The following is a 27,802-nucleotide window of genomic DNA, read 5'->3' as shown; positions in this document are numbered from 1 at the left end:
AAGCAAAGGCCTAAAGACTCCCTGAGTGGAGTCACCAAACCCCAGCCTTGGAGAGGGGAGCGGGAGACAGGTGGTCCAGGGGGAAAGGGATGAGTGAGGGCCCCAGGACAGCACAGCCCACCCTGGGGCAGGAATGGCTTCGGCTGGGAGGGGACGCCCAGAGGCTGGGTGATGGCACCCTTGAAAGGGTACACTGTGGGTCGTGGGGGTGAATCAGGAGCTCCTGTCTTGGGGGGGGTGGTCTCTGTTACCCCAACTGAAAATATGGGGAATAGGCCAGACCGTCCCGAGGGTCCTCCCGGCGCCAACATTCTGTGGTCCTATGACCAATCAGAACAACAAGCCTGTGGCCAAACCCGAGAAAGAGCATCTCAGGAGTTCGCAGGCCCCACCCCACGTCCCCTCACACACATTCAGAGGGACCACAGAAATAACTGGAAGTCACACACAACGCTCACGCAGCAACCTGAGCTGCAGTTGCCCATTTGACATAATGTTAGGTTCCGTAGCTAAATTAAACATGTATTAATTTCAACTCTGCAGCTTTCTTTTCAAATTTCAGAGCCTATCGGTTTGTTTCCAGCTCAAAACATTTTCGTTGGCTGTGGATGAAAGCTCATAGGCCCCAGATCCTGCGTCTACATTCCCAGCGCTCTGACCCCGGAGAACTCAGGCAGCGACCCTGAAGAAACCCAGCAGTGGGTTTAACAGAAATGCTGTGTCTGCAGCACAGGGGGGTATCTCAAGCTCCACTCGAGGCCACCTCCTCCAAGGAGCCCTCCAGACCACTCCAGCTGTCCAGCATCCACCCCTGCCCACCTCAGAGCACATGCATCCAGGACGCTTACTTAGCAGCAACAGCACACTGGCAAGACACCCCCATGGGCCATTTTGCTGCATACTCTGGCTCTGTCCTTATCACTATTTAACACTTTCATGTATTTGCCTTATCTGCCCCCACTGGACTGTGAGCCCTCAGAGGTGCCTCGGACCCCTCCTCTGCCTCCTCTCTGAACCCAAGTCCCTTGACAGCAGGCCAACGGAACCAAGGCCACGTGAGCAGGCCCGTGTGGGGTGCAGAGGGGCTGGAAGCCACTGGGTCCCACCTACCCTCCATGCCGTCATCTCGATGCCCACCGATGTTGTCGTAGGAGTCCCAGCGGATGAGGGGGTCGGAGGTGTTGTAGTCCACGGACACGCTGGGCCCGTTCTCCAAGTGCTCCATGCCTGAGTGGGGTGGGGAAGGGGGGCCAGGCGGGGGACAGAGAGGGGAGGGAAAAGAGATCAGCAGCTGCAAAAACAGAGAGAGCCAGCAAGCTCCCCCAGGACCTCCCTGAGGGACGTCTCATGTTCTTGAGCACGGCCGGGCGGGCCCAGTGGCTTCAGCGGGATGGAGAACCCAGGAGTCTGGTTTCTTGCATTCTTGAAAAGGCTCACACCAGGTCGTAGGGGCAAATCAGGACAGGGCACCATACCCAGGACAGGGAATGAAGACCCTCTGGCAGAAAGTGGGGAGGACCCCCGGGCTGGGTGTCTGCCTTTTTCTCTTCTGTGTCCCTGGGGCCGTGCCAAGAAGCCAGAGGGTCTGCCCCTTGCAGTCAGGGGACGGGAGTGTGGGACAAGCATGTAACGGGCTGCATGGGGTCAGGGACAGTGGGGAAATCACAGCCTTGACATTGAGAAGACACAGAGCCTCTAAAAGGTCATCCCAGGCATGGCCCTGCCCCTCTCTGGAAATGCCCTCCACTCCAGACAGAAAGCTGAGGGCAGAGGCAGAGTCTCCAACCCACCCACGGAAAGCCCAGCTCCAAGACAGCACAGCTGCAAGTCAGGCCTTTCAGGGCGAGTTACCTTCCTGGCCCGGCAGTCCTTTCTTTAGCCTATCCAGAGTCCCTCTGCCTTTAACCTAACTTCATCTCCTCCCATTCTGTCTCAGATAAGATGGAGAACAACTGGTCTCCACATATAACCAGTCTAGAGGCTTAAAGGCTATTATTAAATTGGCCTTCAGGTTGAATCACCTCAGTTCTCAGAAATACTCATCATCCATCCAGCACCTTTGAGTGTCCCCCCCGGCCACTCCCTCCATCTGCCAGGGCCCGCTGTCTCTGAATATAACAGGCTGATGACTTAATAAGACCAAAACAGTTTATCCAACCCAGCGCCTATCTGTCTGCTTTTTTTATTTTTATTATCCAGAGATTAAGTCACTGGTTCATGTTTAGCTAGGGGTCCACTCTGAAACCCAGATCCTTTACTGATGGCCTGGCTCTCAGTCACAGGTAACTTGATAATTGTAGAGCAGACTGGTGGGAATATAATGGGGATAGGGTGGGCACAGGTTAGGATGGAGGGAAAGGATGGGAAATGGATTCCAACTTGGCTCATACCATGAATTTTCTCTGGCCCATAAGAAAACACAAACTCCACTTTGCCATATTCTGGAAATCGATCATCTGAAAAAAGAGAAGGAAAAATAAAAATGGGCAATGAATTCCCAAAAAGGACTCCATAAAAAGTTTTCTTCTAGAAAAAAATTAAGTAATATATGTGTACATGGTTAATAATATAATAACTAATGCACATATAATTATACATATATACATGAAATTATATATGTACAATGAATAAATCTCCTGCCCACCTGACCCCCGGCCTTCCTGCCTGAGGTAAGCACGTCTAACCATCTCTATTTTTTATTCTACTAGCAATTTACCTCTAAGACTATCAATGGCCACTATTTTGTTACTATTTCTATATATCAATTTTAAATAACCTTCATTGATTCACTACTATGAAGATGAATAATTTGGTTCACTTACACTACTCCCACTTCCTGCATTCTTAAGTCTGGTTACATTATTATTTTTATTTATTCTACTGATTACCTTTGAGACTTGAAATGCTACAGTTAAGCCTCTATTTCTTGACCTGTCCGTTTTCGATGGTGTCTCCTGACTCCCAATGTGTAAGAGAAGGAAGTATGTAACCCTCCCTTTCCTCTACCTTTCCCCCAACCCCATGTTTATTCTGTAGCTCTAACTTTATTTTGCCTTGTTAAGACTGATAGCATTTACATTCTGTTCTGTAATTATAACAGCATCTTCTGAAGCCCTCCTGGCTCCAGTGCAAGGAGAGCTCAACACAGAAACATCCTTCTCTTACACGAGCCAGACTACACTGAGAAGATCCAGCCTCTCCTCCAAGCTGCAGTCCCACTCCATCCTCCCTGCCTGAGCCCACTCTGGACCTAGATCACTGTCCACTGCTTATAGGAAGAGAAGTTATAGCAAGGATGGCATCTGCCCCGTGGGACACCCATCATGCCTGCACATGTCTCCATCACTGAGGGCATCACATCATAGTATCATGTTTGTGTGTCTCTTACCCATGAGACTGCGAGCTCCCTGAGGGTAGGATCTGACTTCTTTCTCCTGCCTTACACATATAGGCACACAAGTGATGTTTGATGGATGGATGGATGGATGGATGGATGGATGAATAGGTAGGTAGATAAATAGATGGGTGGATGGATGGATGAATAGGTAGGTAGATAAATAGATGGATGGATTGGTGGATGAATGGGTGGGTGGATGGACAGATGGATGAATAGGTGAGTGAAGAGATAGATGGGTGGATGGATGGATGAATGAATGTGTGGATGGATGGGTAGATGGATGAATGTGTGGATGGGTGTACGAATGGGTAGGTGGGTGGATGGATGGATGGATGGATAGATGAAATGATGGATGAATGGGTGGGTGGTTGGATAGATAGGTGGATGGATAAATGAATGTGTAGATGAATGGGTAGATGGATGAATGAATGGGTGAATGGATGGGTGTATGAATGGGTAGGTGGATGGATGGATGGACAGATGGATGGACAGAAAGATGGAGGGACGGATGAATAGACAAGTATTTGTATATGTCCCATTCCTGAATGTGCTACATATAAAAACCTCCAATGGAGAGAAGAAAGAAGCAAATGAAGACACCAAACCTTTCTTGACACGTCTCCTTGTCTCAGGAAAGGTTCTTCCCTCACTGCTGCCACCACCCTTGACTATTGCTCCTCTACTCAGTGGGGTAATTATTCCCTGCCACATCTGCCCACCAACTTGACAAGATTTTTCAGCTTCACCAAGGCAAAGACCATGTCATGTTTTACTTTGAAACCCAAGCACTTGGTACACAGCCTAGCACAAAGTGGATGCCCAGTAAATGTTGAAAATGTGATTGTCAGCAGGACACATGTGACAAATTGGGAGGACAAGATGAAGGAGATACAGGGAAAGGAGTAGAAGGTTGCAAGATTTAAAACAGGGGATATAAAGCCCAGGGACTGGGACGAACTTACCTCCACCTCTACTGACAACTTGAACTCTCAGACCATTCCAATCCCAACTCTCTCCCAATTCTCTCCCGCTGTCACTAAGAGACTTGGTAGAGCATGTGGCTCAGAAAAGATGGTCCCCATGTCCACCACATCCCCTCAAAGCTCCTCTCCCAGCACAGGAGCACCCACCCCTGGCCCCACCCAAGGAGCCCACCTTTGAAGGCATCATCAAGGTCTTCCTTGCCAAAGACAACCCCCAAGTCATGGATGGCGCAGGTGTGGAACTGCACGCGGAAGATGACGTCGCGGGCTGGGCTCCGGAACTTCTTGTGGTAGCACTTCAGCTGGGTGGGACGGGGACAAAGCCAGTCAGGGGCCTGAGGATGGGAAATCAGCTCCCGGGGAGCCTCCTTTGCAGATCCACTGACTCAACCCCCAAGGCTCGCTCCAAACCCAGGGAGGGAGAGATCACCAACACCAAACAGGATCTCAGAGCTCTGTGGGGAAGCTTCTAGAATAGCAGAAAGTAGGAGGCCAGTCTTGACCTTGGGGACAAAACTACCCTTCTAAGAAGTTTCTGTAAACAAGTCAGAATACAAAAAGTAAGAGTGGATTTAAACTGCAGCAGGAGGGCTGAAGTTAGAATTGAGGGAGTCCTTGTCACTAACAGGAAGCCAGAAGGTAACAGTTCACACTGAGTTATATTTTTCTGGAGGTGGTCCAGGATAAAAAGTAAACCCAGAGGAGGGGACAAGGACTGTCCTGGGCTGGACAGTCTGGCAGGAGCCCTGAGAGCCCAGGACTCCAAGTCTGGCAGCCCCCCAGGAAGGAGTAGCTGTCTCATCCCGAGAGGCAGGAGGGGAGCAGGGAGAGAAAAGAAGGAAGAAAAAACAAAAGAGGGTCAGGCTTGAGACGAGGGGTGACACTCACCAAGATGTCCCCCTTCAAGAGCAGTCCTGGCTCGATGGTGATGCAGACGCTGGTCTGGCTGTCCCCTGGGATGTTGCTGAGGGGGAGAGACGGGCAGAGAAGGACAGGGCGCTGGAGGAGGACGTTTTCTCCCTGCTGCCCCTCTGCCACAGGGCTACTGGGAACCCTCGCTGACTTTGTCCCTTAAGCCTTCATGAGAAGAAGGGGTTCTAGGCAGCCTCCCCATGCCCCTGCTCTGGTCCTGAGCCTTGAGCCTTGGACACCCCTGGCCTCTTGTCCCCACGGGATACTCACTAGATGCCAGACGTGTAAACAGGCTGCATGGCCTGGTAGATACGGAGAAACGGCCGGCACCCTGTAAGGGAGGGGGGTGTTAGCTAAGATAGCAGAAACCCTGGGAGGGGGAAAGGGCAGAGGAGAGAGTGAAGGAAGACAGAGAGAAAGGAAGGGAGGAATGGGGAAGAGAGGTAGGAAGGAGAAAAGAGGAAAGACAAATAGAGGAAGCAGAAAGGGGAAGAAATACTAAGGTTTCACTTGCAAGGCGGTTTAAGCTTATAAAAATAGCGCCACAGCCACCATCACTGGCCAGCAGGCATTGCAAGTACCAAATCCGTTTTGCAAATGAACAGACTGGGGCTCAGAAAAGTTCAGGAAGTGATACAGTTGAGACTTCAACCCAAGCCTTAGGACTACAATTCTGGTGCTGTTTTACTTATTTTTTTTATTTTTTAACCACCTAAGGCTGCCTCTTAAGGGAAGGCGATGGAAGATGGGAGAGGGCGGCCAGAGGTTTGGGGCAGGTACCTCCTTTAGACTCAAAGTTGGGGATGCCATGCATGATCACGTGGTGCAGAAACAAGGGCTTGTTGTTCATTTTGATGGAGCCGGAGAGCAGGCCGCTGAAGTAATGCACGTACCTGCCGCAGGGAGAGGAGCAGCTTCAGCAGACAGGCCTGTGCTGGTGCAGCCATCCCTGTCCTCTCTTCTCCAGGGACATTGCCCTAGGCTGCCCACCTGCTCCCCCTACAACATGCCCCGCCCCCCCAGACCTCCAGGCAGCTGAGGTCTCCCCCCCAGGACAGGCTTCCCTCACTGCTCAGAGCCCCGCGTAGGAGGAGCAAGCAGGTAACCCCCAGACTGGGAGTTGGGTCAAGCACAACATCCCACTCGGCGTTCTCCAGCGCCCCCTGGTGTTCAACATGAGCATGTCTTTCCTGCTTCGCTCCCAGCCCAAGAATGGACTGAAATTCCTCCCTGATATCCGGGACAGGCATCATTGAGTGCTCATTACTGCACGTGGCAGGCCCAACCATCACACAGCTCGGACACCCTCATACCCCCACGCGGAGCCCACCAAGCTTACACTTACACTCACAGCCCCAGTTGTGCCCACAGCACACCCAGGCCCAGGACAGTCCAGCAAATAGTGAGCAAGACCTTAGTAACGACAGTTCTTTACTTTCTTTATACCAAGCTAAAGTGCATGAAGTCCCTCGGTATCAATTATTTCATTGGTATTTGAGATAACTGGCTTCCAGTCGGCATTCCTACCTCTAGGGTCAACATCCCCCACTTCTTTAACAGAGATCTGTTGGAAGACTGGAAGCATGACCCACCTCCTCTCCTTCTAGACAGACGGAGAGTAAGGTCTGGAAAGGGTCACTGGAGTCTCAAAGACACAGCAGACACACACAGCGGGGAGTTGGGGGCAGAGAAGGAAAGAAGTCTGGGCTCCCACGCATCTGCCTAAACCAGACGTCAGTCCTTCTGCGGTTGATTGGTTGGCACTTCCTCCTTTTCTGACTGGCCAGAGCACACCGAGCCTGACCAATCAGAATGCATCCGGAGGCTCTGCAGCAGCGGGTGGGACCGGAACCCTCACGACCGTGACAACCCTACCCTCCTGTCTCCTGGCCCCTTGGCCCACCTCCAGGCCTGTGGGGCCCCCATCCCTGAGCCTGGGTGGGGCCATCTCGGACTACCCCAGCAAGATAATCTGATGGGCAGCGCCAGGTCCTATTCAGGCCCCTGCCCAGCCCCCAGCCCCATTACTCAAACGGAAACTTGGAATGGCGGGTTCCTATCAGATCCCCTGATCGCGCCAACAGGATGTGTCTGTGTGCTGGGGACAATGAGTCCAGGAGTAGGTGACAATGAATGGGGGAGCTGCAGGCAAAGCCCCTCCCTCTCTCTCTCCCTGCCCTCCTCTCTTCCAACTGCTCTACTCCCTGCAAGTGACTCTGACAAGAAGGCGGGAAAGTGGCAACGAATGCTTAGGAAACCCAACAGCTGCACTTTCACATTTGGGCACAGACAGTGATCCACCCACAAGCAGATGCAGCAGCAGACACGAGCTGGCGGCAGACCCAGATAATGTGCCCACACACAGAGACACACCCCAGCTGCATGCAACCGTAAGCACATGTGGAACACCACGGAATCCCCGAGAGGGAATACGACCCCCCAGTCTCCAGGCCTTCACTGCTCAACTTCGGAGGTGTGACTGCTCTGCCCACTCTCTCCAAGCCGCACTGTGCCATCGTAACAACATGCTTCTCTACAGGTAACCCTATCCCTCGAGGTCTGGGGCCACACCATGGCCAAGACTGGAGCCACACACGGTGAGTCAGCGACTAAGGCGTCGGTCCTTAAACAATGGTTCTTTCCTCCCTGGGAAGACTCTCATTGATCCTCAGCTGCTGTGTCTGGGGGCCTGGCCAGAATTTTCTGCACATAAAGACATCCAGTTTCTGATCACTGACCCAGAGGCTGGCTACCAGCTGTTTTGTGCCAATTGTAAAGTGCTGGGTTGCCTGAGGACTCACTCATGTCTGCTTGAGCTTCCCACTGCAATGGCAGAAACAGCCTCCAGCTGTGCCAGCACACTTCCAGGCGGCCAAGCAAGGCGGGGCTGATGGGGCGTGTACTGGCCCCTCCGCGTGGTGAGGCTGGACAGCTCTAGGGTCTGCAGCTGTGGGGTCCTGCGGGCCCAGTCAGTGTCCCAGGGGCCAGAAAAGCAAATGGGAAGCTGTGGCCTCCGGGTCTTTGTACCTGGTGCTGTTCACTCTGCCTGGATCCTCACCCCAGACTTGCCCTTGCTGCCTTCTTCTCCCCACTCAGATGCCACCTCACGTGCCACTGTCCCAGAAGGCCCGTTGATTGGAATCGGCCCCTCTTGCCCACCCCATCACTCTCTAGCTATCCAGGCTTGTTCTGTCGTCACAGCACTTGTCACCACCAGAAACGACCTTGACTGCTCGTGTCCTTGGACACCATCCACTAGAAGCCGAGCTCCATGAGCCCTTGCCTGGCACACTCAGCACCACATCCCCAGCGCGTAGAACGACGCTGACACATCACGGGCAGGCAGCAGGCCCACACCTCCGGCCACAAACGGGGCTGAGCCTGGGGCCCATTCCCCAGGTTTCCAGTTTGGGTTTGGGTTTCCCACCATTTTGCCTAGAGCCTCCTCAAAGACCACATGGCCCTGAAACTGCCCTGTGCCTTCCTGTAGATTAGACACCACTGAACGGCATGTTGCCCACAGAGCGGATCCCGCAAGACAGCGGGTGGCACATCCCCGGGGCACTGCCCTGGCCCATGTGTTACTCAGCCTTCATGTATGCCCCAGGTCTGCAGCTACTCCATATAGATCCTGGCCATGTCCCCTCCCTGGGCCCAGGTTTCTCATCTGTAAAAGGGGGTGCCCTCGATCATCACATAGCAGCTCAATATTATTGCAGTTTGGGCTCAGTTTGCCTCTGAGAGGGGCTCCCTGGCCATCCCCATTAAAATGGCCCGATCCTCCCACCACCAGCTCTCGCCTCTGCGGTCCCCTAGTCTTTCCTCCCCAGCACTAGTCTCTATCTGACATTGCCTTGTTGTGTGGTTTCTTGTTTAGTGCCCATCTCTCTCAACAGACTGTCAGCTCACTAAGAGGAAGGACTTTGTCCTGCTCACCTAGACATCTGTGCTGGCAGCTGTAGTAGAGTACCTACATTTTGCTGAATGAATGAATCTGTCCTGGCCCTGCTTCCTGCCTGGGTTATTGTGAGACTTCAATGAGGCCACATGGTAGAAAGCCCTTGATAAAATTTTTAAAACTCTCCCAACCGAAGGTAGCCCTTATCATCTCTGTGCCCTCCCCAGGACAGGTGGAAGTGACGTCAGCTTCCTATAGACTTATCCAAGAACTAAAGCAATCCTGCCAGGCCAAGAATAGTACATGCACCTTCTTACCCTAGGCCCATGCTTCCCCACGATGGCCCCCTGCTCTCCAGCACGTGCCAACCTGCTCTCCTGTGTCCCTGAGCTCACACCACCCCAGGCTGGTATCTAATTACATGTGACTGGCTCACTCCCACCTAGGCATGGCTGTCCTATCCTCTGTGGGTACACAAATCTAGTCCCTATGTGCAGCGAGCCCACATGTATGCACTGGGCCACGAGCCACAGAGACCCACCTTCTTTGGGATGGCTGGCCAATGGGCACAATCTTATCCTCGTAGAATCGCTTCATTGCAAACCGGTCCAGAGCCTGATCCGCGCTGTGGGGAGACAGGTGGTCAGAAGAGCCAACTCCCAAGTCCAAAGGCCCCTTGTTCTCCTGTGCTTGCTCCCCCCGACCTGCAGAGTCCTCCAGCCAGCCCTTGCCCTGGTGGGAGAACAAGCCTCTTCCCCCAGCCACCCTGTGCTGAGAAGCTTTCAGGAAAACCGTGCTCCAACATCTCTCTATCTTGGGTGTTGCAGCACTGGGGTGGGCGGGGGGCTTTGGAGCCAGACAGCCTGGGGGCCACCCCAAGGCTAGGCTGCCATTTAATAGCCCTGTGCCTTGGGCACGGTCCCAGAGCCTCATTTCCTCACCTGTCAAATGAGGGTGACAACTGCACCTTCCTCAGAGGTTATGACTGAGATTAAGTGAGGTGGCACCTGTGGGCACACAGAGCCTGGCACCCACGGGCACACAGTGGAATGCAGGAAGTGCTCACCGTTCAGCAAAGATGAGGCTCAGCTGAGCTGCTCAAAGTCCTAACACTACAGTCCTACTGGTAAGCCCTCCACAGAATACTCTACCCGTCCTCACGGAGCGCACAGAGATCATTTTGAAATACAAAGACAGATCACGCAGCTCCTCCGCTCTTGGTCCTCCAGCGACTTCCCAGGCTCTTAGAGCAAACTCTAAAGTCCTCAGCGAGGCCCACGAGGCGCCACGGCCCTGCCGCCTGCCAGCTCGCCCCCTCCTCCTCTCCCTCATCCGCTCGGCTCCACACATGCCAGCCCCTCACATCGATCTTCCGTTTCTCTCAGTCCGCCAGGCTCGACCCCCAGACCTCACGTGACCCCACCCTTCCCACCCGGGAGTCAGGTCTCTGCTCCAGTCCTGCCCGGCCAAGGGGCCTCCAACCACGCAACCCCCTGCCACTGCCTTTCTCTAGTCTCTTTATCCTGTCACAGTAATTGTCACCTGCTGCCACTGATGTGTCCACTCACTTATCTAACGTCCACGAGGACAGAGCCTGGCCGTGCCCTCCGCTGTGTCCCAGCACCTAGAGCAGTGCCTGGCACAGTGGCTGCTCACTAACCACTGCCGAGCGAATACACAAAGGAACGAACGAGTCCCTCTGCCTCCCTGCAGAACAGGGTCAGCATGGGATTCGCGCTCCGGTGGTTCCTTACTCGTCCTCCAAATACCTAGGCGGGAAGAGGGCTCTGCTGGCCAGAGAGGGGCATGGATGAGATAACTTCGAGATGGTTCTGCCAACCCAGATCTGATCCAATGTTTCCTTCTGACTCCTTCCCTGCTCTCCCAGGGATTTGCCAAATAGAAGGAAGTTTGGCAAGGAAAAGTGGCCCCGAGAAGCTGGCTGCATGGGGTACCCACGACAGGGTCTGCCTGCCCAGCACCCCGCCCGGACCCCAGACAGAGGCTCACCTGTCTCCTGCCCTCTTCCTCAGGGTCCTGCCTTGAAGTTGTGGACAGGCACCTTTCCTCTTCTGAGGGCTCCTGCACCCGTCCTCATCACCTCTCATCTCCTCTGTCCTTACCTCCCCACCCCAGGAAGGGAGACAAGTGGGGGAAGGTCACACCGTTCAGATTACGGGACGCTCGGGCATGGGCCCCTCTTACCTGGCAGAAATGTTGCTGTAGTGCATGTAAGCCGCAATAACCACGCCTATCCTGCCTCGGTTTCCCTGAAAGAGCCCCAAAACACAAGAGCCTTCATTGCTAAGGCCAGCTCTGCTGTCCCAGAGCCCACCCAGAAGCCTTGGAGGAAACGGGACAGGGGCTGGAGACAGGGCTGTGGCTTTAAGGGAGGACAGAAGGAGGAAGAGGGAGGTAGGGGCTGAGTGTCATCCACAGCTGGGGACACAAGCTGGTCCCCGCCCCTCACATGTTGGGGATCCCTCAGGGACAGAATCTGTTAGCCCCTGGAAAGGAGAATGCACACAGATAGACTTGCACAACCACACAGATGATAGACTTGCACACTCACACAGATGATAGACTTGCATGCTGACACAATCCAAAGGTACAGGCAGGTATACACACTCATCTAAGGATACACCCAGGCATGTGCACTGCATGCACACACATGCACACACACCCACACCCATAGGCCCCTGCTCTGACCTTATTGTGCAGAACGACGACATTGTGGGGGTCTGCGTTGAGCCACGTGTCCATGGCCTTGCAAATGCTGCAGATCTTCTCCAGGGCGGGGGTGTGTAGGTCAGGCCAGCCAAACTCCAGTACCTGTGGCCCAAGCCGCGAGTGAGAAGAGGGCAGAAGCCCTGGAGAGCCCACCAAGCCAGCGGGAGCAGTGCACACCGCGTGCTGGTGCCTGGGCAGGTAGCGGCCACCAGCCACTGGTTCCTGCTGGGCCTGGGGTCCTTCCTGCCCATCAGCCAGCCGGGAGGCAGAGCTTTAGAGGGCAAAGGGCACTGGCTCAGCCTGGAGACCCTGGGGGAGTCTCAGGCAAGTCATGTCCCCTCTCCCAGCCACAGTTTCCTCACACGTGTGTAAAACAGAGGCTTGGAGCTGATAACTCCACAGTCCCTAGCACATAACTCTGATCTTAAAACGTGCTGAGGACCAGGTGCAGTGGCTCATGCCTATAATCCTAGCACTCTGGGAGCCCAAGTTGGGAAGATCACTTGAGGTCAGGAGTTCAAGACCAGCCTGAGCAAGACTGAGATCCTGTCTCTACTAAAAATAGAAAAAATTAGCCAGGTGTGATGGCGCACACCTGTAGTACCAGCTACTAGAGAGACTGAGGCAGGAGGATCGCTCGAGCCCAGGAATTCGAGCTTGCTGTGAGCTAGGCTGACGCCACTGTGCTCTAGCCTGGTTGACAGAGAGAGATCCTGTCTCAAACAAACAAACAAACGTACTGAGGGCCCCAAGCTCCCCTCCCACAGACAGGCCTGAGGCCCGGCTCAGGGCAAGAAAGGGAGACGCAGGGGAGTCTCTGATGTCCACGGCCCTTTTCCAGGCCTGATGTGCAAACCGTTCACGGCTCAGGCCAGCGAGCACAGTCTGAGGGGCACAGAGGGCAGGTCTGGACAGTGGTCTTCAGGCTCCTCAATACCTTTCTAAACTCACAGAACTTTAAAATAAAGTTTCCTCCTTGGAAAAGCCCACAGAGCACACCTAACCCAGCCGGTTCACCTTCAGGGCACAAACTGAGGCCCAGGGAAGTCTGTCGCATGACCAGGGTGACACGGCAACAGACGCCAGAATTCAGGGGCCAGGAGCAGGTGCCCACGGCAAAGCCCCGCACACAGCCCACGGAGCAAGCGGGCAACACCGGCGGCAGGAACGTCTCAGGCAACGATCCCAAGTGTTTTAAATCCTTGAACTTAAAACCTCACAACTCCCGCCTCACCCCAGGGAGCCCCCCTGCTCCCCAGGGAGGGTAGACCTGGGTCAAAAATCACCATCTCAAGCTTTGCTTTCTGTAATTTGCATTATGGAAACAATAAATATATTATTTTCCAAATACAAGATGGCACTCAAACTTTGAATAGGCTTTTCAAAGTACCACGGCACTTTTCCATGAGATTCTAACGTGGAAACCACGGGGAAGGGAGCCTGTCTGTTCTCCTTCTCTTCCAGGCGGGGAGAAGCCCCCACCCCAAAACAGCCATCACTCACCTTGGCGTGGAGCTTTGTGATGTCAGGTCTCCGTTCCGAGAGGTTGAACAGCTAGGAGAAAAGGAAGAGGCCATGAGGAGGTGGGGTGAGGAGGGCTGGGAGGGGAGAGAGCACCATGGCCACACTGGGGACGGTGGTGTCCTCTCCAGCTTCCTCTGAAGAGCCCACCACACCACCAGCCAGAGCCAAGGGCCTGCCCCAGGCCAGCCGCGAGCTCCCTGGACTTCCTTGCTCTCTCTTGCTCTCTTCCCAATAGAAATTCCATCCAGTGGGCTCCCATCAAACACGCTAGACCAAAGGAACGCAACTGCAGCTTCTCAGGGAGAAGAGACAGAGCGAGGTATGCACTCAGCCGCTCCCCTCTGTGAGGGGATGTCCTGACATCCTGACAAAGGGGATGGAACCAGTCTCAGGTCCCTCGTGCTCTCAACACACCGAGAGGAAATCCAGTGGTGTGAAATGATACACAGTTGGCCACCTCTGGCTTCCATCAGATTTCTAATGTTGACATTAGAATCTCATCCCACGAAGATACAACTTCTCTGTCACTGGACACCTCCCATCAGAGGGTGCCAACCATCCTGGGTGGCCCGCTCAGCCCCCGGACATGCCTCTCCCAGCACATGCCCTTCAGTGCCTCACCACATGCCATGGAATCCCCCCTGTCTCCAGGATTCCTGTCTCGGCCTCTGAAGGGGCATGCAGAACTCCCCACCTCCACCCCTCCGCCTGGGAAACTCACAGGGCACCATGTTGTCTCCTGGGAGAAAAGAGGACAGCCCAGTCTAGAATGGGCAGGATGGAGAGATAGAGACCCCCAGAATCCCAGACGCCTGAAATCAGGAAGGCTCTTGGTGCCTTCTAGTCCATTCTCACACCCCATAAAAAACACTCTCAATTATATTAACAATGGCTACCACTCCCTGACTGTCCTCCACCTGCCAGTCCCATGCTAAGGACTTTGCATCTAACAGCTGGTTTAATTCTCTCGACAACCATAAGAGGTAGATAGTGTTACTAGATCCATTTTACAGATGGGGAGCCTAAGGTTTAGTGAGGCTAAAAGGCCAGGATCGTGGAGTTAGTAAGAGCAGAGCCAGATTTTGAGCCCAAGACTTTCTGATGTTTAAAGGCAGCTCTTAGCCATGCCCCAACACAGCTGACAGATGAGTCTCTATAATGGTTGAAGAGTATTCCCCAAAATTTGTGTCCACCCAGAGCTTCAGAATGTGACCTTATTTAGAAACAGTAACTTTGCCAATGTAAGTGGTTAAGGATCTCGATGGGAGATCAACCTGGATCCTGGGTGGGCCCTAAACCCAATGACTGATGTCCTTCTAAGAGAGGAGAGGACTAGACCCAGAGAACGAGGCCAGTGAAGACGCAGCAGGCAGAGACCGGGGTGATGCAGCCACAAGCCAAGGCACTCCAAGTGCTCCAGGGGCCACCAAAACCTAGCACAGGCATGGAAGGATTCTCCCCTGCAGGACTCAGAGGGAGCACAGCCCTGCCAACACCTTGATGTCACATTCTCACATCCAGAGCTGGGAGAAAATACATTTCTGTCATTTTGAGCCACCAAGCTTGAGGTATAATTGTCCCTCAGTATCTATGGGGGATTTGGTGCCAGGACCCCCAAAAGATAACCAAAATCCATGGGCACTCAAGTCCCTTATATAAAAATGGTGTGTCATTTTTATATTTAACCTAGGCACATCTTCCTGTATACTTTAAATCATCTCTTGGTTACTTATAACACCTAATACAATGTAAATGCTATGTAAATAATTGTTGTACCACATTGGGTATTTTATGTTATTTTTTATTGTTTATTGTTTTTCTTTCCTGAATATTTTCGACCCGTGGTTGATTGAATCCACGGATGTGAAGCCCACGGATACAGAGGCTTACTGCAATTGGGGCAGCAGCCCCAAGCACCTAACGCAGCCCCCTCTATCCCAACGCAGACACCCTGGGGGCAGCCGCTTGAGGTTGCACAGGTCTGGTCTGTGGTTCCAATCCACATGTCCCTCCCTGAAAAGTGGACCTGAGCCCTCCTCTGGAGCCAAGGGAAGGTCAGCCCTTCTACGTTACAGGAGACCCCCAAGGCTCCTCTCCCATATGTGTTAGGTGACTCCTCTGGGCCGGGCCCAGCCAGGCGCCAGCAATACAAGGTCCCTTAAGATGCATGTTGCCACAACTCTGCCCTCAGACGCCTTAGAGGCACCGACACTGCACCAGCTTTGCCACTTCCTGACTCCGTGACCTTAGGTGAAAAACCCCACTCCTCTGTGCTGTAGCAAGACCTGCTTTTAGGGCTGCAGTGAAGGTTAAGTACACAGAAAGCAGTTAGAACTACCCCTGCTTCATAGCAAGTGCTCCGTAACCTGGACTTCTGTTTTCACTCTCTTCTCTTGGTCAACACACACAATCACACACACACACATGCGCACACACACACACACACACACGCACGGTTCCAGAGGCTGCACTCCAGCACTCCAGCTGCAGACACGCTCTTTAGAAGAGAGCTGGGCTGGAGAGTGAGTGAAGATTTAGCCCATGAGGGACGTGCAGGGTGAAGGGCAGGTGAGCTCAGGGACAAGGATGAGCTGGTGCAGGGGCAGGTGACAGGGACGCCTGCAGTGAAGGGGTGATGAGCAGGCGAGCAGAGGGAGGGACGGGGGCGCTGCACGAGTGGGCGAGAGGCCCCATCCTCACCAGGTAGTTGCCGCCATGTTTGGACTTGAGCATCTGGGCCACCTCACGGAGGTTGCTGCGGAAGTTCTCCTCGTTGGCCGTGCTGGGGAAGGAGACGGCGATGATTCTCTCTGTGACGTACACCAGGTCCAGCTCACAGCTGTCCGCCATGGTCCGGCTCACACTCATGTTTCTAGGGAGACAGCAGGCAGTGGAGGGGCCAGATCAGAATCCCGCACCCCAGGGTGGGCCCCGGATATCTGCACGCCCTACACGCCATGCGCGAGCCCATGTGCAGCCAGGGCCAGACCAGAGGCTTCCCCTGGCAAGGCCAGCACAGCCGGCCCGGGAGCGCCGGAGAGAACCAGCTGGGCAGGAGCCGGCAAGGACCTCAGACCGTTTCAGGATCAAACCGTGACAACACCAATTGCTGAGCTCCTGTCAGTCCTTTATGATTCCAGCGCTCAGAGCCAGGGCCAGACTGGCCAGGAACCCAGGAGCCCAGCCCTGCCTCCCAGCCCCTGCAGCCACCGGGCCAGGCAGAAGTCTCCCGAAGGACCCCGGAATGATCCGGAAGAGGAAGGAGAGCCAGCCTGGGTGCTCTCCAGCACCCTGGAGCCAAGCCTTCCGCTGCCGTCCCCTGGCTCTCTGGGCGGGAGGCCCCTCAGGGGAAGGGGGCAGCTCAGGTGACATGCTCACCTGGGTTCCAGGTAAGCCAGACCACAGCGCGCATTCCAGCCCTCCGAGGCAGGCAGCCTCCTGCCCTTTGTTCCCTGGCTGTCTCCCCACCTCCGGCTGCTCACACCGCCTGCCAGAACTGCGTGTTGGCAACGGCCTCCCTGATTTCTAAGGGCTCAGGGAACGCAGGGCACCGAGTCTCTGCCGCTGCGCTGGCAGGCGGCCCCAGCACCATCTCTGCTCCCAGGAGAGGAGGGAGCCCCTGGACTGGGCAGCTCACCCTCCACTGGGCACTGTGGGAGGGGAGGGAGGGGCTCACATCTTTACATCTCTCCAGACTTTTCCTCCAGGGGAAGGTCCAGGACACCCAGCGGGGAAGCCCACCCGCCGCTCCTGGGAGCACTTCCACCCTCCCCACCCCCACGCTTCTCACCCCATCACCAGCCTCCCAGGGTCTCCTTCCCCTCCACCAAGGTGGGCAACCTCACATTTCATTTTGCTAACCCTTCCCTGTGGCAGGATAAGGTTGACATTGGAGGGGAACAGGAGGGAGGACATTGCCAAGGTATCTAAAAGTGACAGGGGTGGGGTTCTCAGGCACTGGAGTACAAGCCCCAGTACACCGTGGAGCCTAGAAGAATCCAAACCTCCACGACGGTTAAATCCAAGCCCAGCTGTTTAGGTGGGGCAGGGGGCGTAGGGGGATGGGGCGTTGGTTGGGGCATGGGGGCATGGCCTAGCACGACAGACAGCCTCCGGTGGGAGCACAGGGGCCTGAGCGGGAGAGGAAACCAGGGCCAGGGCTAGGGAATCTAGTCTGAGTTTGACTCTGAGCCCCTCGACCCTGTGGTAAGCTTCTCGCTGCAGCCACTGGGGTGCGGTTCCTACCTCGGGCCGCCACCTACCCAAGGACAGTTCTGTAGGTGATGCTCGGTCTGGGACAAGAAGCCACACACACATGTGCCCCAAGAAAACAGATATGAGGGGGACTCAGCTAACTTGGAGCAGCCCCTCTTTGTCCAAAGCTCCTCCTTGTCCTGGCTCCAAGGCAGAGCCAGAATGTCAGAAAAATTTGCAAGCCGAGCTCCCTTGGTTCCAGCCTCTCACTCAGCACGGGAGCGGGAGCGAGAAGGGACGTGGTGAGGGGCATGCGTCAGACGTGGTCCATCCTGAGCCCTGGCCTGCCCCTGTTCTCAGGCTGGTTCCCTGGGAGGATGCAAAGGCAGAACGGCGCCCCCATCTGGACAGCCTCAGCATCGCACGCTGGGCCCACCCGCACCCAGGCCGTTCTCAGCTGTGGGGAAGGAGGAGGTCCTCTGAGAGCCACCTGCAGCCTGTGGGCAGCCGGCAGCTGGGCCACAACCGCCAGGGACCTCAGCTGCACCCCAGGGCTGGCATTGCCACTGGACTCAGGAGCCTCCGTGGGTGAAGGGGAGGCAGGCAGGGAGGGAGCCAGACAGAGCCTGGATGGGCAAGGCGTGAAGTCCCCTGTGCAGCCTCGCCCCGCCCGCCAGCCAGCTAGCTGGGGAACTTTCCTCTTACAAACGACTCTGCGCCATCAGAAACCCCTGTCTGCAGAGAGGAATGAGACCCCGCACAGGCCTGGTGCCCACCAACTCTGAACGCAAATGCAAGCACTGCCTCTCGGTGGTTGTATGACCTTTGACAAGTCACCTCATTTCTCTGAAACTCAGTTTCTTCATCTGCCACATGGGAATAAGACACTTACCTGGCAGGGCTGTTGCAAGGACTAGATGAGCTCATGCAGAGAAATAGAGTCTAGCGCAAGGCCTGGCTTGGAGCTCAAATCGTGACCACTGCCAAGTGCATCCCTGCATCCTCTCCTGTGGCCTTCACGTTTGCCCACACTCCCTGCCCATGGCTTTATGGGGGACCCAGAGGCAAGACTTGACAGGAACACCCACAGTGACCCCACCACCTGCACCCACCTGCCACGAGGGCCAGGCCTACCTGATGGGCTGGGGCTGGGGCTGGACGCTGGGGATGACCCTGGTGGAGGCCTGAGAGAGAGAGAGGAGAAGCAGCGTTAACAGAGGCAGGCAGGACAGTGGGGGGACAGCGGCAGGGAGCTGCCCGCGGGAGCAGTCAGGGCCATGGCCAAACACGACTCTCTTCTGTCTCTGCCCTGCAACCACCCGAAGCCAAAGCCATCAACACCAATCCCACGTGAGTGTGCCTGCCTGCCCCAGAGAGACGCAGGAAGAAATCCCGATGCTGAGCAGTGCACCCCCCGGCTGGTGCCCTCTGCACTGAGAACACACTCAACAGTCACCGAATCGATGCAAACGCATTTCCCCCTGACTCACTGGCCATCGCAACAGTAGCCCCCAGTGAGGATACACACTGCAACCACGAAAGAAATGACAGATGAGAGTGACAGCGACCCTCTGTCCAGCCCTGAAGCTGTCTTCCCCGACAGCTACCACCCCACATTCCCCTCTGAAAGCAGCAACATGGACTCTTCAATCAGGTTTTGAGATGAGAACAGCCGAATGTGTCAGGCAGTGAGCCATGCTCCTAGGACCTGCTGCCGCTGTCTGTTACCCTGTCTCACCCACTCCACTTCCACAGCTGTCGACTGTACCAATGGGCAAATGGACCCAAGTTGGTGCCCAAAACATCCCAGGGCAGCGGGATGATCCAACGGTACAAGCACAGGATCAGAACCCCACAGACCCCAGCGTCCAAATTCCAGCATCCCACTGGGCAGCACTGCCAGTTACTTAAGCCCTCTGAGCCTCCTGTACTGTCACACGTAAAAACGGGACAACCCTCAGAGGCTTGCAGTGAGGATTCAAAGGAATTATGCATATAAGGCACTTTGCATATAGCTGGCATTCAGTAAATGACAGCTACTGTTTCTTGTTGCTATGGTATCAAGTACAATTAAAAGGGTAGTTACTGAGAGGGTAGTTACAACCAAACACCTCTATGGAAAATCAAAACCCTGCATCAGCTCTACCACCAGCAGCCACCCCATCCTTCTCGTCACCTCCCACGAGGCAGAATCGGGTCGCCAAGTTTCTAGATTCCCAGGCCCAGCCTGAGCCTCTGAACCCATCCCCACCTTCCAAACACCCACGTGCCTCTCAGAACCCAGCCTTTCCCAGCCACCAAGATGCAGCTGCTTCTTGTAGAAGACAGGACTACAACCTGCCCAGGAGGGAGAAACTGAGGCACAGATGAACTCACCACTGGTCCCTGGGAAGTTGATGGCCAGGCAAGGTTCACACTCCCACCTGGGGCTTGACCACTGGAGCCCCAAGAAGAGGATCCCCCTGAAGCCTTTCCTGGGCTGGCAGCACCTATGAGGCAGGGTGGGTGGGCTCTGATGCCCGGTTCCCAGCTGAGCCCCAAGCTAGGGCAGCTCCCCTAAGCGGACTCTCCATGCAGCCGCCAGGGAGAAGGCTCTGCCGGTCCTCTCGTCTCCGCTGCCCCCGCGCTCTGAACAGCGCAGCAGCAGCAGTGTCAGGAGAAAGAGCAAAGAGCCAAGTGGGGCTGTCGGGGCGGGAAGTTTCTTGGTCTCCACGGCTCTTCTGGCCCCGAGGACTTGGGTTTGCATGAGTCAGGGGGGCGGCGTGGGGGGAGGCCAAGGGGCGGTTGTGTTTGTTTTCAAGCCCAAAACCAGGCTGTTCCAAAACTACCGACCCAGAGGAACGCAGAAACCCAACACTTCATCCATCTCCATCGCGCTGGTCCCTGATGAGGACTCCCTGACTCTCCCCAGGCCCTAGGCCCTGCTCCAGACCCAGGGCCACCCTGCTATAAATAGCCCCTGGGGTTGCATCTGTTGCTGATCCACAGCCACTTTTGGAGGAAGCCACACCACAGCTGCTTAGAACAACTGGAAGCCGCAAGCATAGCCAAGGCGCGAGGTGTGGCCGGGAGCATGGGACCAGGCCCCAGGAGCTGGAGGGAGACAATGGGACGCATTGAGACGGGCCTGGCAAGGGAACGGGGGGCCGAGGGGAGCTGGGAGCCTGCGAGGGTGCAGGGGTAAGAAGGGCAAGCAGGACAGGAGACCTGGCTCCCGTTTCTCCCCCGCCCGGTTCCAAACGTTACAACACTCCGCATTCCTCAGCCTCCCCACCCCAAAAAAGCCGGGGAAGATAAATAAAAACTTGGCCCAAACAGAGTCTGGCCAAGCTGCCTCCAGAGGTGATAAGGCGAAGTCCAAGCCCACTCTGCTCCACCGGGCGGGCCCAGGAAGGGGAGGCAGGGGGAGGAAGCTGCCCGGGACAGTGACCCCACTGCAGAGGCTGGGGGACGAACAGCTGGACTGTCATCCCCTGATGAATCACTGGGCTGCCCTCGAACTGACGGGGCTTCCTGTTTTCGGCAGAGTTTGGGGGCATGTGACCCTTGCTGGCAGGGAACAGACATGCACGGTGACATGCCTGAGTGTTGGTGCACATAGGCCCACGGGGAGAACTCAGAGCAACCAATGGGCTGGGGCAGGGGCGGCATGTGAGCAAACACACTCACACGCTCCAAAAAACACAGGTGACCTCACACACGAGCCCAGAGACGGGCGCCTTTTGAAGCATGCCTAATCACGCAGGCCTTTTACAAGAGAGGTGGGAGTGAGTCAAGGCATCTGGTCATTCCTGGACCTCCAGTCTTCGTGCTCATTCCCTCATTTGGCAAACATCCACCAAGTGCCGCCGGCTGTGTGCCTGGTCACGTTCTAGGCACCAGGGGACCAAGGAAGTGAAGTCCCTGACCTCACAGAGCTTATACTCCACAGGGCAATGATACTCATCAACAGACCGTGTGAGGAGTAGAGGCTGAGTCTCATTTACCCATCTGTAAAATGGGTACAGCACAGTGCTCACATGGTTTCCTACCTACTCCACTTAGAGCCCCTAGCGAGAATGACTACAGGACTTTACAAACTTTATTTTAAAAAGAAAACTAAACTCTCTGCCTTAATCCCATTCTTTTCCTCTCTCGGGAACTCAAGAGGAAACATGACTTTGAACTTCCTCCTAGCTCCTCCCAAGAAAGACCAGTAATAGAACTTTCAATTCAACACTCTAGACATCAGACAGAACCCTCCCCTATCCTCATCTCCAGAACAGTCTCCCCTTTGCTGAAAGAACACCATGAGATGAGATTCCACAGCCTCCTCAAAAACAGTGTCTCACTTTCTCACTATCAGGAAGTTCCTCCTGGTATCCAGCCCTTATCCTTCCTGCTGAAGATTCAGCCAACTCTTTTTGCCTTGGTCCTCACTGCAGGCAGGAGCTAATCATCACTCAGACATCCCTGGGTGGCTCAGGGTCTGTGACCCTAGGTCCCGTTACTTGCTACCTTCCTCACCGCCATGCGGCACGGAGCAGCCACCCCCAGCCTTGGGTGCGGTTGGTTTGGAGCGGTGCCTCTGCGGGAAGAGTCCTGCCTTCCTTTAAGGTCCACAGACCAAACACAACAGCTCTGGACCAAAAGAAAAGCTGTTTCCTGAGGCCAAGTCCCCAGGGGGGCACAGTTGGGAGGAGGGTCTGTAAGAGAACACCAGGGGCCGTGTCAGGCAGCCGGAGATCGGTGAGCGACCTACGTCAGGGGCCCAGCCTCATTCCTGCATCTCCTCTGGGGGCTGTGGCCAACCTCCCCCCATCCCAACCCCTCCAGCCACACCCCTTCCTCTCTCCTTCCTGCCCACCAGCCTGGATTTTTCCAAAACAAAGTGCGACACAGCACACCATGCACAAACTCCACTACACACCAACCCTGTCAAAGGAAAACAGCCATCCCTGCCCTGTGAGTCCTGGGCTTCGGGCCAGAGACAGGAAACCAGCTCAACAAACAGGCACATTATCGCAGCAGCAGGCCCAGGGCTGCAGCCGTGCCGCTTTGAAAACAGGTTCTCCTCACGCGGGTTGACTGCAGAAGAGCCCAGTGGCTGGGCAGGGGACCGGCTCAATGACCCTGGTCACCTGACGTGAGCCTTCCTTTGCCGTCCTGGTCACCTGACGTGAGCCTTCCTTTGCCGTACACAGGCCATTGTGGAATCTGCTGGCTTGCTCACCTTTCCAAAACTCATCTTGTCCCTTCTTCCTTATCCAAACAAGACACCCCCCTCCACCACCCAGACACACTCAGCCCAGATCACCAAAACTTTCTTCTAAAATATATCAAATAGCCTCCAGTCACAACCAAACACCTACCTCTTTCTTCCCTACGACCAAGGTCATACACACACTTGCAGGCAAAAGTTCTTCATGGTGTCTAACTTCACTCTCTCTTGCTGCGGCTCTAGTTTACGGGATCCTTCTGGCCCAGGCTGGGGACATGGGGGGCAGCAGCCCTAAAACTTGACTCCTAAATGTGCCCAGACCATTGGCTAAAAAGACTTGGTTCACACGCCATCACTGTCCCCTGGCCAAGGGTTAGGAGTCCTGGACAACACCAGCTCCAAGCAGCGGTCCCGGGGATGGAATGGCATTCATGGAGTCATCCAGCAACTCCAAGCCTCAGTTTCCTCATCTATAAAATGGGGTCATAGCATCTGCCATACAGGGGTGTCATGAGGATCTAAAAGCACCCAGCCAGTCCCCCGCCCTTAGTCAAAACAGCAGGAATAAGAATGGCTAACATTTATTGAGCACATATTACATGCTCTGAGCACCCTAAGCTAGTTCACCCTCAGTAGTAGGCACACAAAAAATTAGTTTTCCCTGCACCCCAGCCCCAGAAACATCACAACCCTGGACGGGACCCTTCCCCGACATGAGTACTCTGTGCCCACAGGAGCCCTCGCATACCTTGAACAGAGCCTTCCCCGCTAATTTAAGAGGCATGCTGCCCGCTCCTCCTGGAGGGGTCCTCAGGACGCCTCCACCCTGCAGGGCGGGCTGTGCAGGGCTGCCTGGGGCACTGCGGCAGTGGCCGTGGCCGTGGGCTCACCACAGGAGCGAGGCTGCCTGCAGGAGCTGCCCCTCCGCTCCCCCTACACCTCCCTCCAGGGCCCTCCCCACCGTGGGTCAGGCAGCTGTCAGATGATAGGGCCTCGTGCCCTCAACGGCTCCCCCCACACCCCTGTGCCAACCGCCAAAACCACTCCCTGTTCCTCTGCAGACCAGGGAGGGTGAGGACGGAGGGGCCAGCACAGGGCACACTGTCACAGAGAGCAGGGAAGGAGGGGAACCCACTTTGTCGGGGGTCTGCCCTGGGGTTTGCAGAAGAGCTCAGTCACAAGCCCGGCTCAACGCTGGTCCTGGAAGAGCCCCCTGTATCCTTCTGTGGGGTCCTTCCATTTAAGGAATTTGCCCATTTGTCACCCCCAGATGCAGGCAGGAGGAGGCCGGGGGACTGACTAGCCCGCCTCCCAGCTTCCTCCTGGACCAATGGCATGGAAGCCACGCAGAGGCATTGGCCATTTCCAAAGACTCCTGTCTCCAGATAAGCAGACCCTACAACTTCCCCAAGGTCTAATGACCCCCTAAGAGCCCAGGGGTCCTTTTCCAGCTCACCCTTGGTCCCTCTCACTGTGGTTTTGCCCACTTCCTTACCCTTTCCGCAGCTGCCCCTAGTTGCCCTCTCTCCTCCCTCCCCACCCCAGGGCACGGAGGTCCGGCAATGTCATGGACAGATGAGCTCTGCATTCAGCTTAGATGGAGACCAACGCCAAGACTGGGGCCCAGCCCTTAAGTGAACGGGCCTGCTTGCAATCTCAGCCCTGAGCGCTGAGCGACCCCTGCCCGGCCCTCTAGAGAGGGGTAAGGACAGGTCTGAGACATTACCTACCTCCCACCTACGCCCCCTGGCCACCAGGGGCCCAGCCGCATCCTTCTGCCGCCGCCTTCCATACTTACGTCGTCCTCCAAGCTTTTCCGTGTGTTTCCACCCCGGGAGGCTCCTTCTCCCTGTAGGCAGAGAAGAGGCAGTCAGAGGAGGGAGTCCAGGAAAATAATCACAGGGCACCCAGGCCCCCCACCTGCTGGGTTTGTCGGGAGAGGGGTGGTGAGGAGTTGGCAGAAAGGCCTGGGAGAGAACTTTGGTTTTTGTTTAACATTTCTTCATCCACTAAGAGCCCCGTGGAGGTAGCCAAACTTTCTCATTTGCGTGTCCTGATCATTCCTGTGGGAGATACTATTACTGCCATTTTGCAGGTAAGAAAACTGAGGCACAGACAGGCTCATGCCTTGCCTATAGTTCCACAATCAGAACCTTGGGGGAGTCAGGATTTTAACCCAAGTCCTCCAACTCCAAGCCTGTGACTTCATGCTGGCTGTTGCCAGGAGACGCCTCTCAGCAGCTAACCTCAGTTTCCCCACTACAGGAAGCACACACTTTCCTCCCCTTCTCTTCCATGTGGCCTTGAGGAAACTGTCTGTCTCTCTGCCAGGTCAGAAAGATGTTTGGGAAGAGCTGCCCGGCTTTCCCACATTCTGCATATTTAATAAAAAAGCCCACATTGAACCACCAGCCTCCCCTTCTCTGCCTGCCTAGTTCCCCAGAGGCCCATCCCTGAACACACAGGGACGGTCAGATGCCTGGTGTCACTAGCATCCCCACCACCTCCTCCCAAGGCCCCCAAATCTGCCAGAAGGATGCCCCCAACCACAGAGCCTCACTCTCCTCCAAATCCACCCTCCACTTTCCATCTTCCTCCCTTGCCCGGCTGTGTCCAGCCCCGCCCACCTGCCATCACTCACCGTGTCCACTACATTCTTCGGTGCACTCTCCGTGGTGATGGGCTGCGGGCAAAGGGAGAAACGCATGAGCCTCCAGGCAGACGGCCCTGGGACTGGCTCTCTCCCCAGGGGTGGTGGCCATGATGGGCAGAATGCCCCCGAGACTCAGACGTAACCCAGCTGGCTCCTCATGGGGGACAGAGTTTGGAAAATGAAAAACAATCTTAATAGCGCTAGAATCATCCAGTCCTACAAGCCTCCAGCAAGGACGCATGTTCAGTGCCCGGCGCCGTGCCTCTGGACTCAGCCTCGGACCCCTCAAAAAGCAACAAGGAGCAACTTACGCTGTCTTGTTTACTCACGACAAGAATCCAGGGGAGTGAGTACCATTATTACCTTTTGGCCCACTTTACAGATAAGCAGAAGTTACATGGGTAACCCCAAACCATCAATTCTAATAGTGACGGCAGAATTTGAGCTCCACCTTGGGGAGAGCAGCCTGCCGGAGTCCTAGCACCCAGCGGGCTTTCCAGGCTGCCCACCCTTCAGACACCCTGTGTCGGGGCACAGAGACCCTGCTCCATCAGACCCGGCCCCAGGCCCTCCTTGCTTATTCCCACATCCAGGTCCTGGCTTGCAGAATGGCTCCCCGCTTCTCCTGCATAGAGGGCTCTCCTCCTCCACGAAGCCCTCCCTGACCACCCGGCAAGTGGCGAATCTCTCTCCCCTCTGAACTCCAATCAGCCTCGCTCTCTGCCACTTAATCTGGTCCTTGGTGTGTGTATAATCTTATTGTGGAAATATATGTCTTATTTCCCCAACTACTGCTTTACTTATGATTTTTATCCCACCTTCATCCAAAAGAGATTCAAAGCAACATTGTTATCAACTCATCGGAAAACTTCCCCCTCCAGGGCCCATGGTTTATGCGCAGCGGGCACCAATAAACCGCTGTCCACGGATCCTGGGCCTCACCCTGAGGCCGTCCTTCCTTGGCCCAGACCCACTGAAGCGCTTCCCAGCAAAGGTATTCCGCAAGGTGGGCTCCTCGGGCCCCCATAACAGGAAAAGAAGCTGCCTATTCCTGGTCCATCCCTGGAGCAGTCTCCAGGGCTCCGTTTCCAATTCAGCAAAGTGGCCATGGGGCCCCTGAATGGCACAGAAGGACGTGAGCACTACGAAAGGTTATGAAACAAAACTTTGCACAGGTGAGCGCAAACAGGGCTTAGGATCTTGTCTCGGAACAGGCTGTGTCTGCCCCCAGCCCCAGACCCGGGGCCTGAGGGATGAGCTGCTTGTATCTGAAGACAGGGGAATGGACACCATGACCTCTGGAAGGTTCAGGCACCAGGGAGCAGAAGTGGGCCAAGATGGGCAAGGAGGAGGAGCGTAGGCTGAGCAGGAGGTAGCAGGGCTCTCTCTGGAAATGGCCCAACTCATCTACCCGACTGCCTGGAAGATGGAGGCTGAGGCCAGACTTCCCTCCAGGGCATGCAACTTCCTGAGCAGTTCAGGGCCAAGGCAGCTGGGGATGGTAGATTGGGGATGGGGTCCAGGTCTGGAGCAGGGGGTAGGGGAGGCATATGGGCCCACCCCGCCCACTCCCCCCTCCCCATATGCCCTCCTGTCTCCACCTGCAGCCCAAGGATGGCTCTGAAGGAGACGTAAAGATCCACATTCTGCCCCCTCCCAGGTCCGCCCCAATCCTGACCCCTAACCCACTCACCTCCCAGAGTCCCACCTCCCGGGCCCCGGGCCACTGGGCAGATGGCAAAGGAGCCCACCAGGAAATCCCCAGGGGTCCCTGTCCCAGGCTGAGGAATGGGCCCTGTGCTCTCAGAGCTCCCCTCAGCCTCCCACAACCATCCAGCTCCCCCATCCCTCTGCTGGGGGGGCCCCGTCCTGGCAGGGGGTCCTCTACAGCAGTGTCAGCCCTCTCCACCCCTCTCCACCCAGGCCTGTCTCTTCATGGCCAGGGCTCCGTCAGGCTCACGTGGAGACCCTGGGCTGGGCAGGATGGCCCCACTGCCTCCTCTCTGAGCAGCTCTGGTCCCCCGGGGAAAGGAGGGGAGCGGGACGGCAGATCACAGGGGCCTTTCTGGGCAGCGTCTACCTAGCAGGACTGAGGTGCGCACCCAGATCTCCCAACTCCAAAGCCCTCACAATCGACCCGTTGGCCACCCAGCCTCCCACGAAGGGACGAAAATGGAGTGGGATGGACACGTTGGAGACTAAGTGCCTGCTCCAGCCTTGCTCCAGCCCCCAAAAGAGCCCCTCCACCTCCTCCAGGTAAAGCCTCCACACAGGCCTCCACTCTCAGCAAAGAGTGAGCAGGTGGTCTCAG

General features: G+C 55.7%; 1 protein-coding gene across 5 annotated transcripts in view; it reads right to left on the bottom strand.

The window, feature by feature from the left end:
• Positions 1-27,802, bottom strand: part of TNS1 (tensin 1) — a 165,411-nt gene that overhangs the window by 70,375 nt on the left and 67,234 nt on the right. For 2 of the 5 annotated variants that reach the window (XM_045560112.1, XM_045560114.1), the window contains exons 3-16: positions 25,480-25,521; positions 24,637-24,687; positions 18,773-18,822; positions 16,145-16,316; positions 13,424-13,474; positions 11,900-12,022; positions 11,396-11,460; positions 9,732-9,815; positions 6,073-6,185; positions 5,563-5,623; positions 5,269-5,344; positions 4,553-4,682; positions 2,391-2,456; positions 1,111-1,227 (exon numbers count right to left, since the gene is read on the bottom strand). In XM_045560112.1, the coding sequence (XP_045416068.1) occupies positions 1,111-1,227; positions 2,391-2,456; positions 4,553-4,682; positions 5,269-5,344; positions 5,563-5,623; positions 6,073-6,185; positions 9,732-9,815; positions 11,396-11,460; positions 11,900-12,022; positions 13,424-13,474; positions 16,145-16,316; positions 18,773-18,822; positions 24,637-24,687; positions 25,480-25,521 (1,201 nt within the window). Of the gene's footprint in view, positions 1-1,110; positions 1,228-2,390; positions 2,457-4,552; positions 4,707-5,268; positions 5,345-5,562; positions 5,624-6,072; positions 6,186-9,731; positions 9,816-11,395; positions 11,461-11,899; positions 12,023-13,423; positions 13,475-16,144; positions 16,317-18,772; positions 18,823-24,636; positions 24,688-25,479; positions 25,522-27,802 lie in introns of those variants that run through there. The other 3 variants (XM_045560111.1, XM_045560110.1, XM_045560109.1) reach the window with 3 other exon arrangements.

This window comes from Lemur catta, chromosome 8 (genome assembly GCF_020740605.2).
Source record: "Lemur catta isolate mLemCat1 chromosome 8, mLemCat1.pri, whole genome shotgun sequence".
NCBI lineage: Eukaryota > Metazoa > Chordata > Mammalia > Primates > Lemuridae > Lemur > Lemur catta.
The sequence above is the reverse complement of the archived record's forward strand: the minus strand, read 5'-3'. Positions and strand labels throughout refer to the sequence as shown.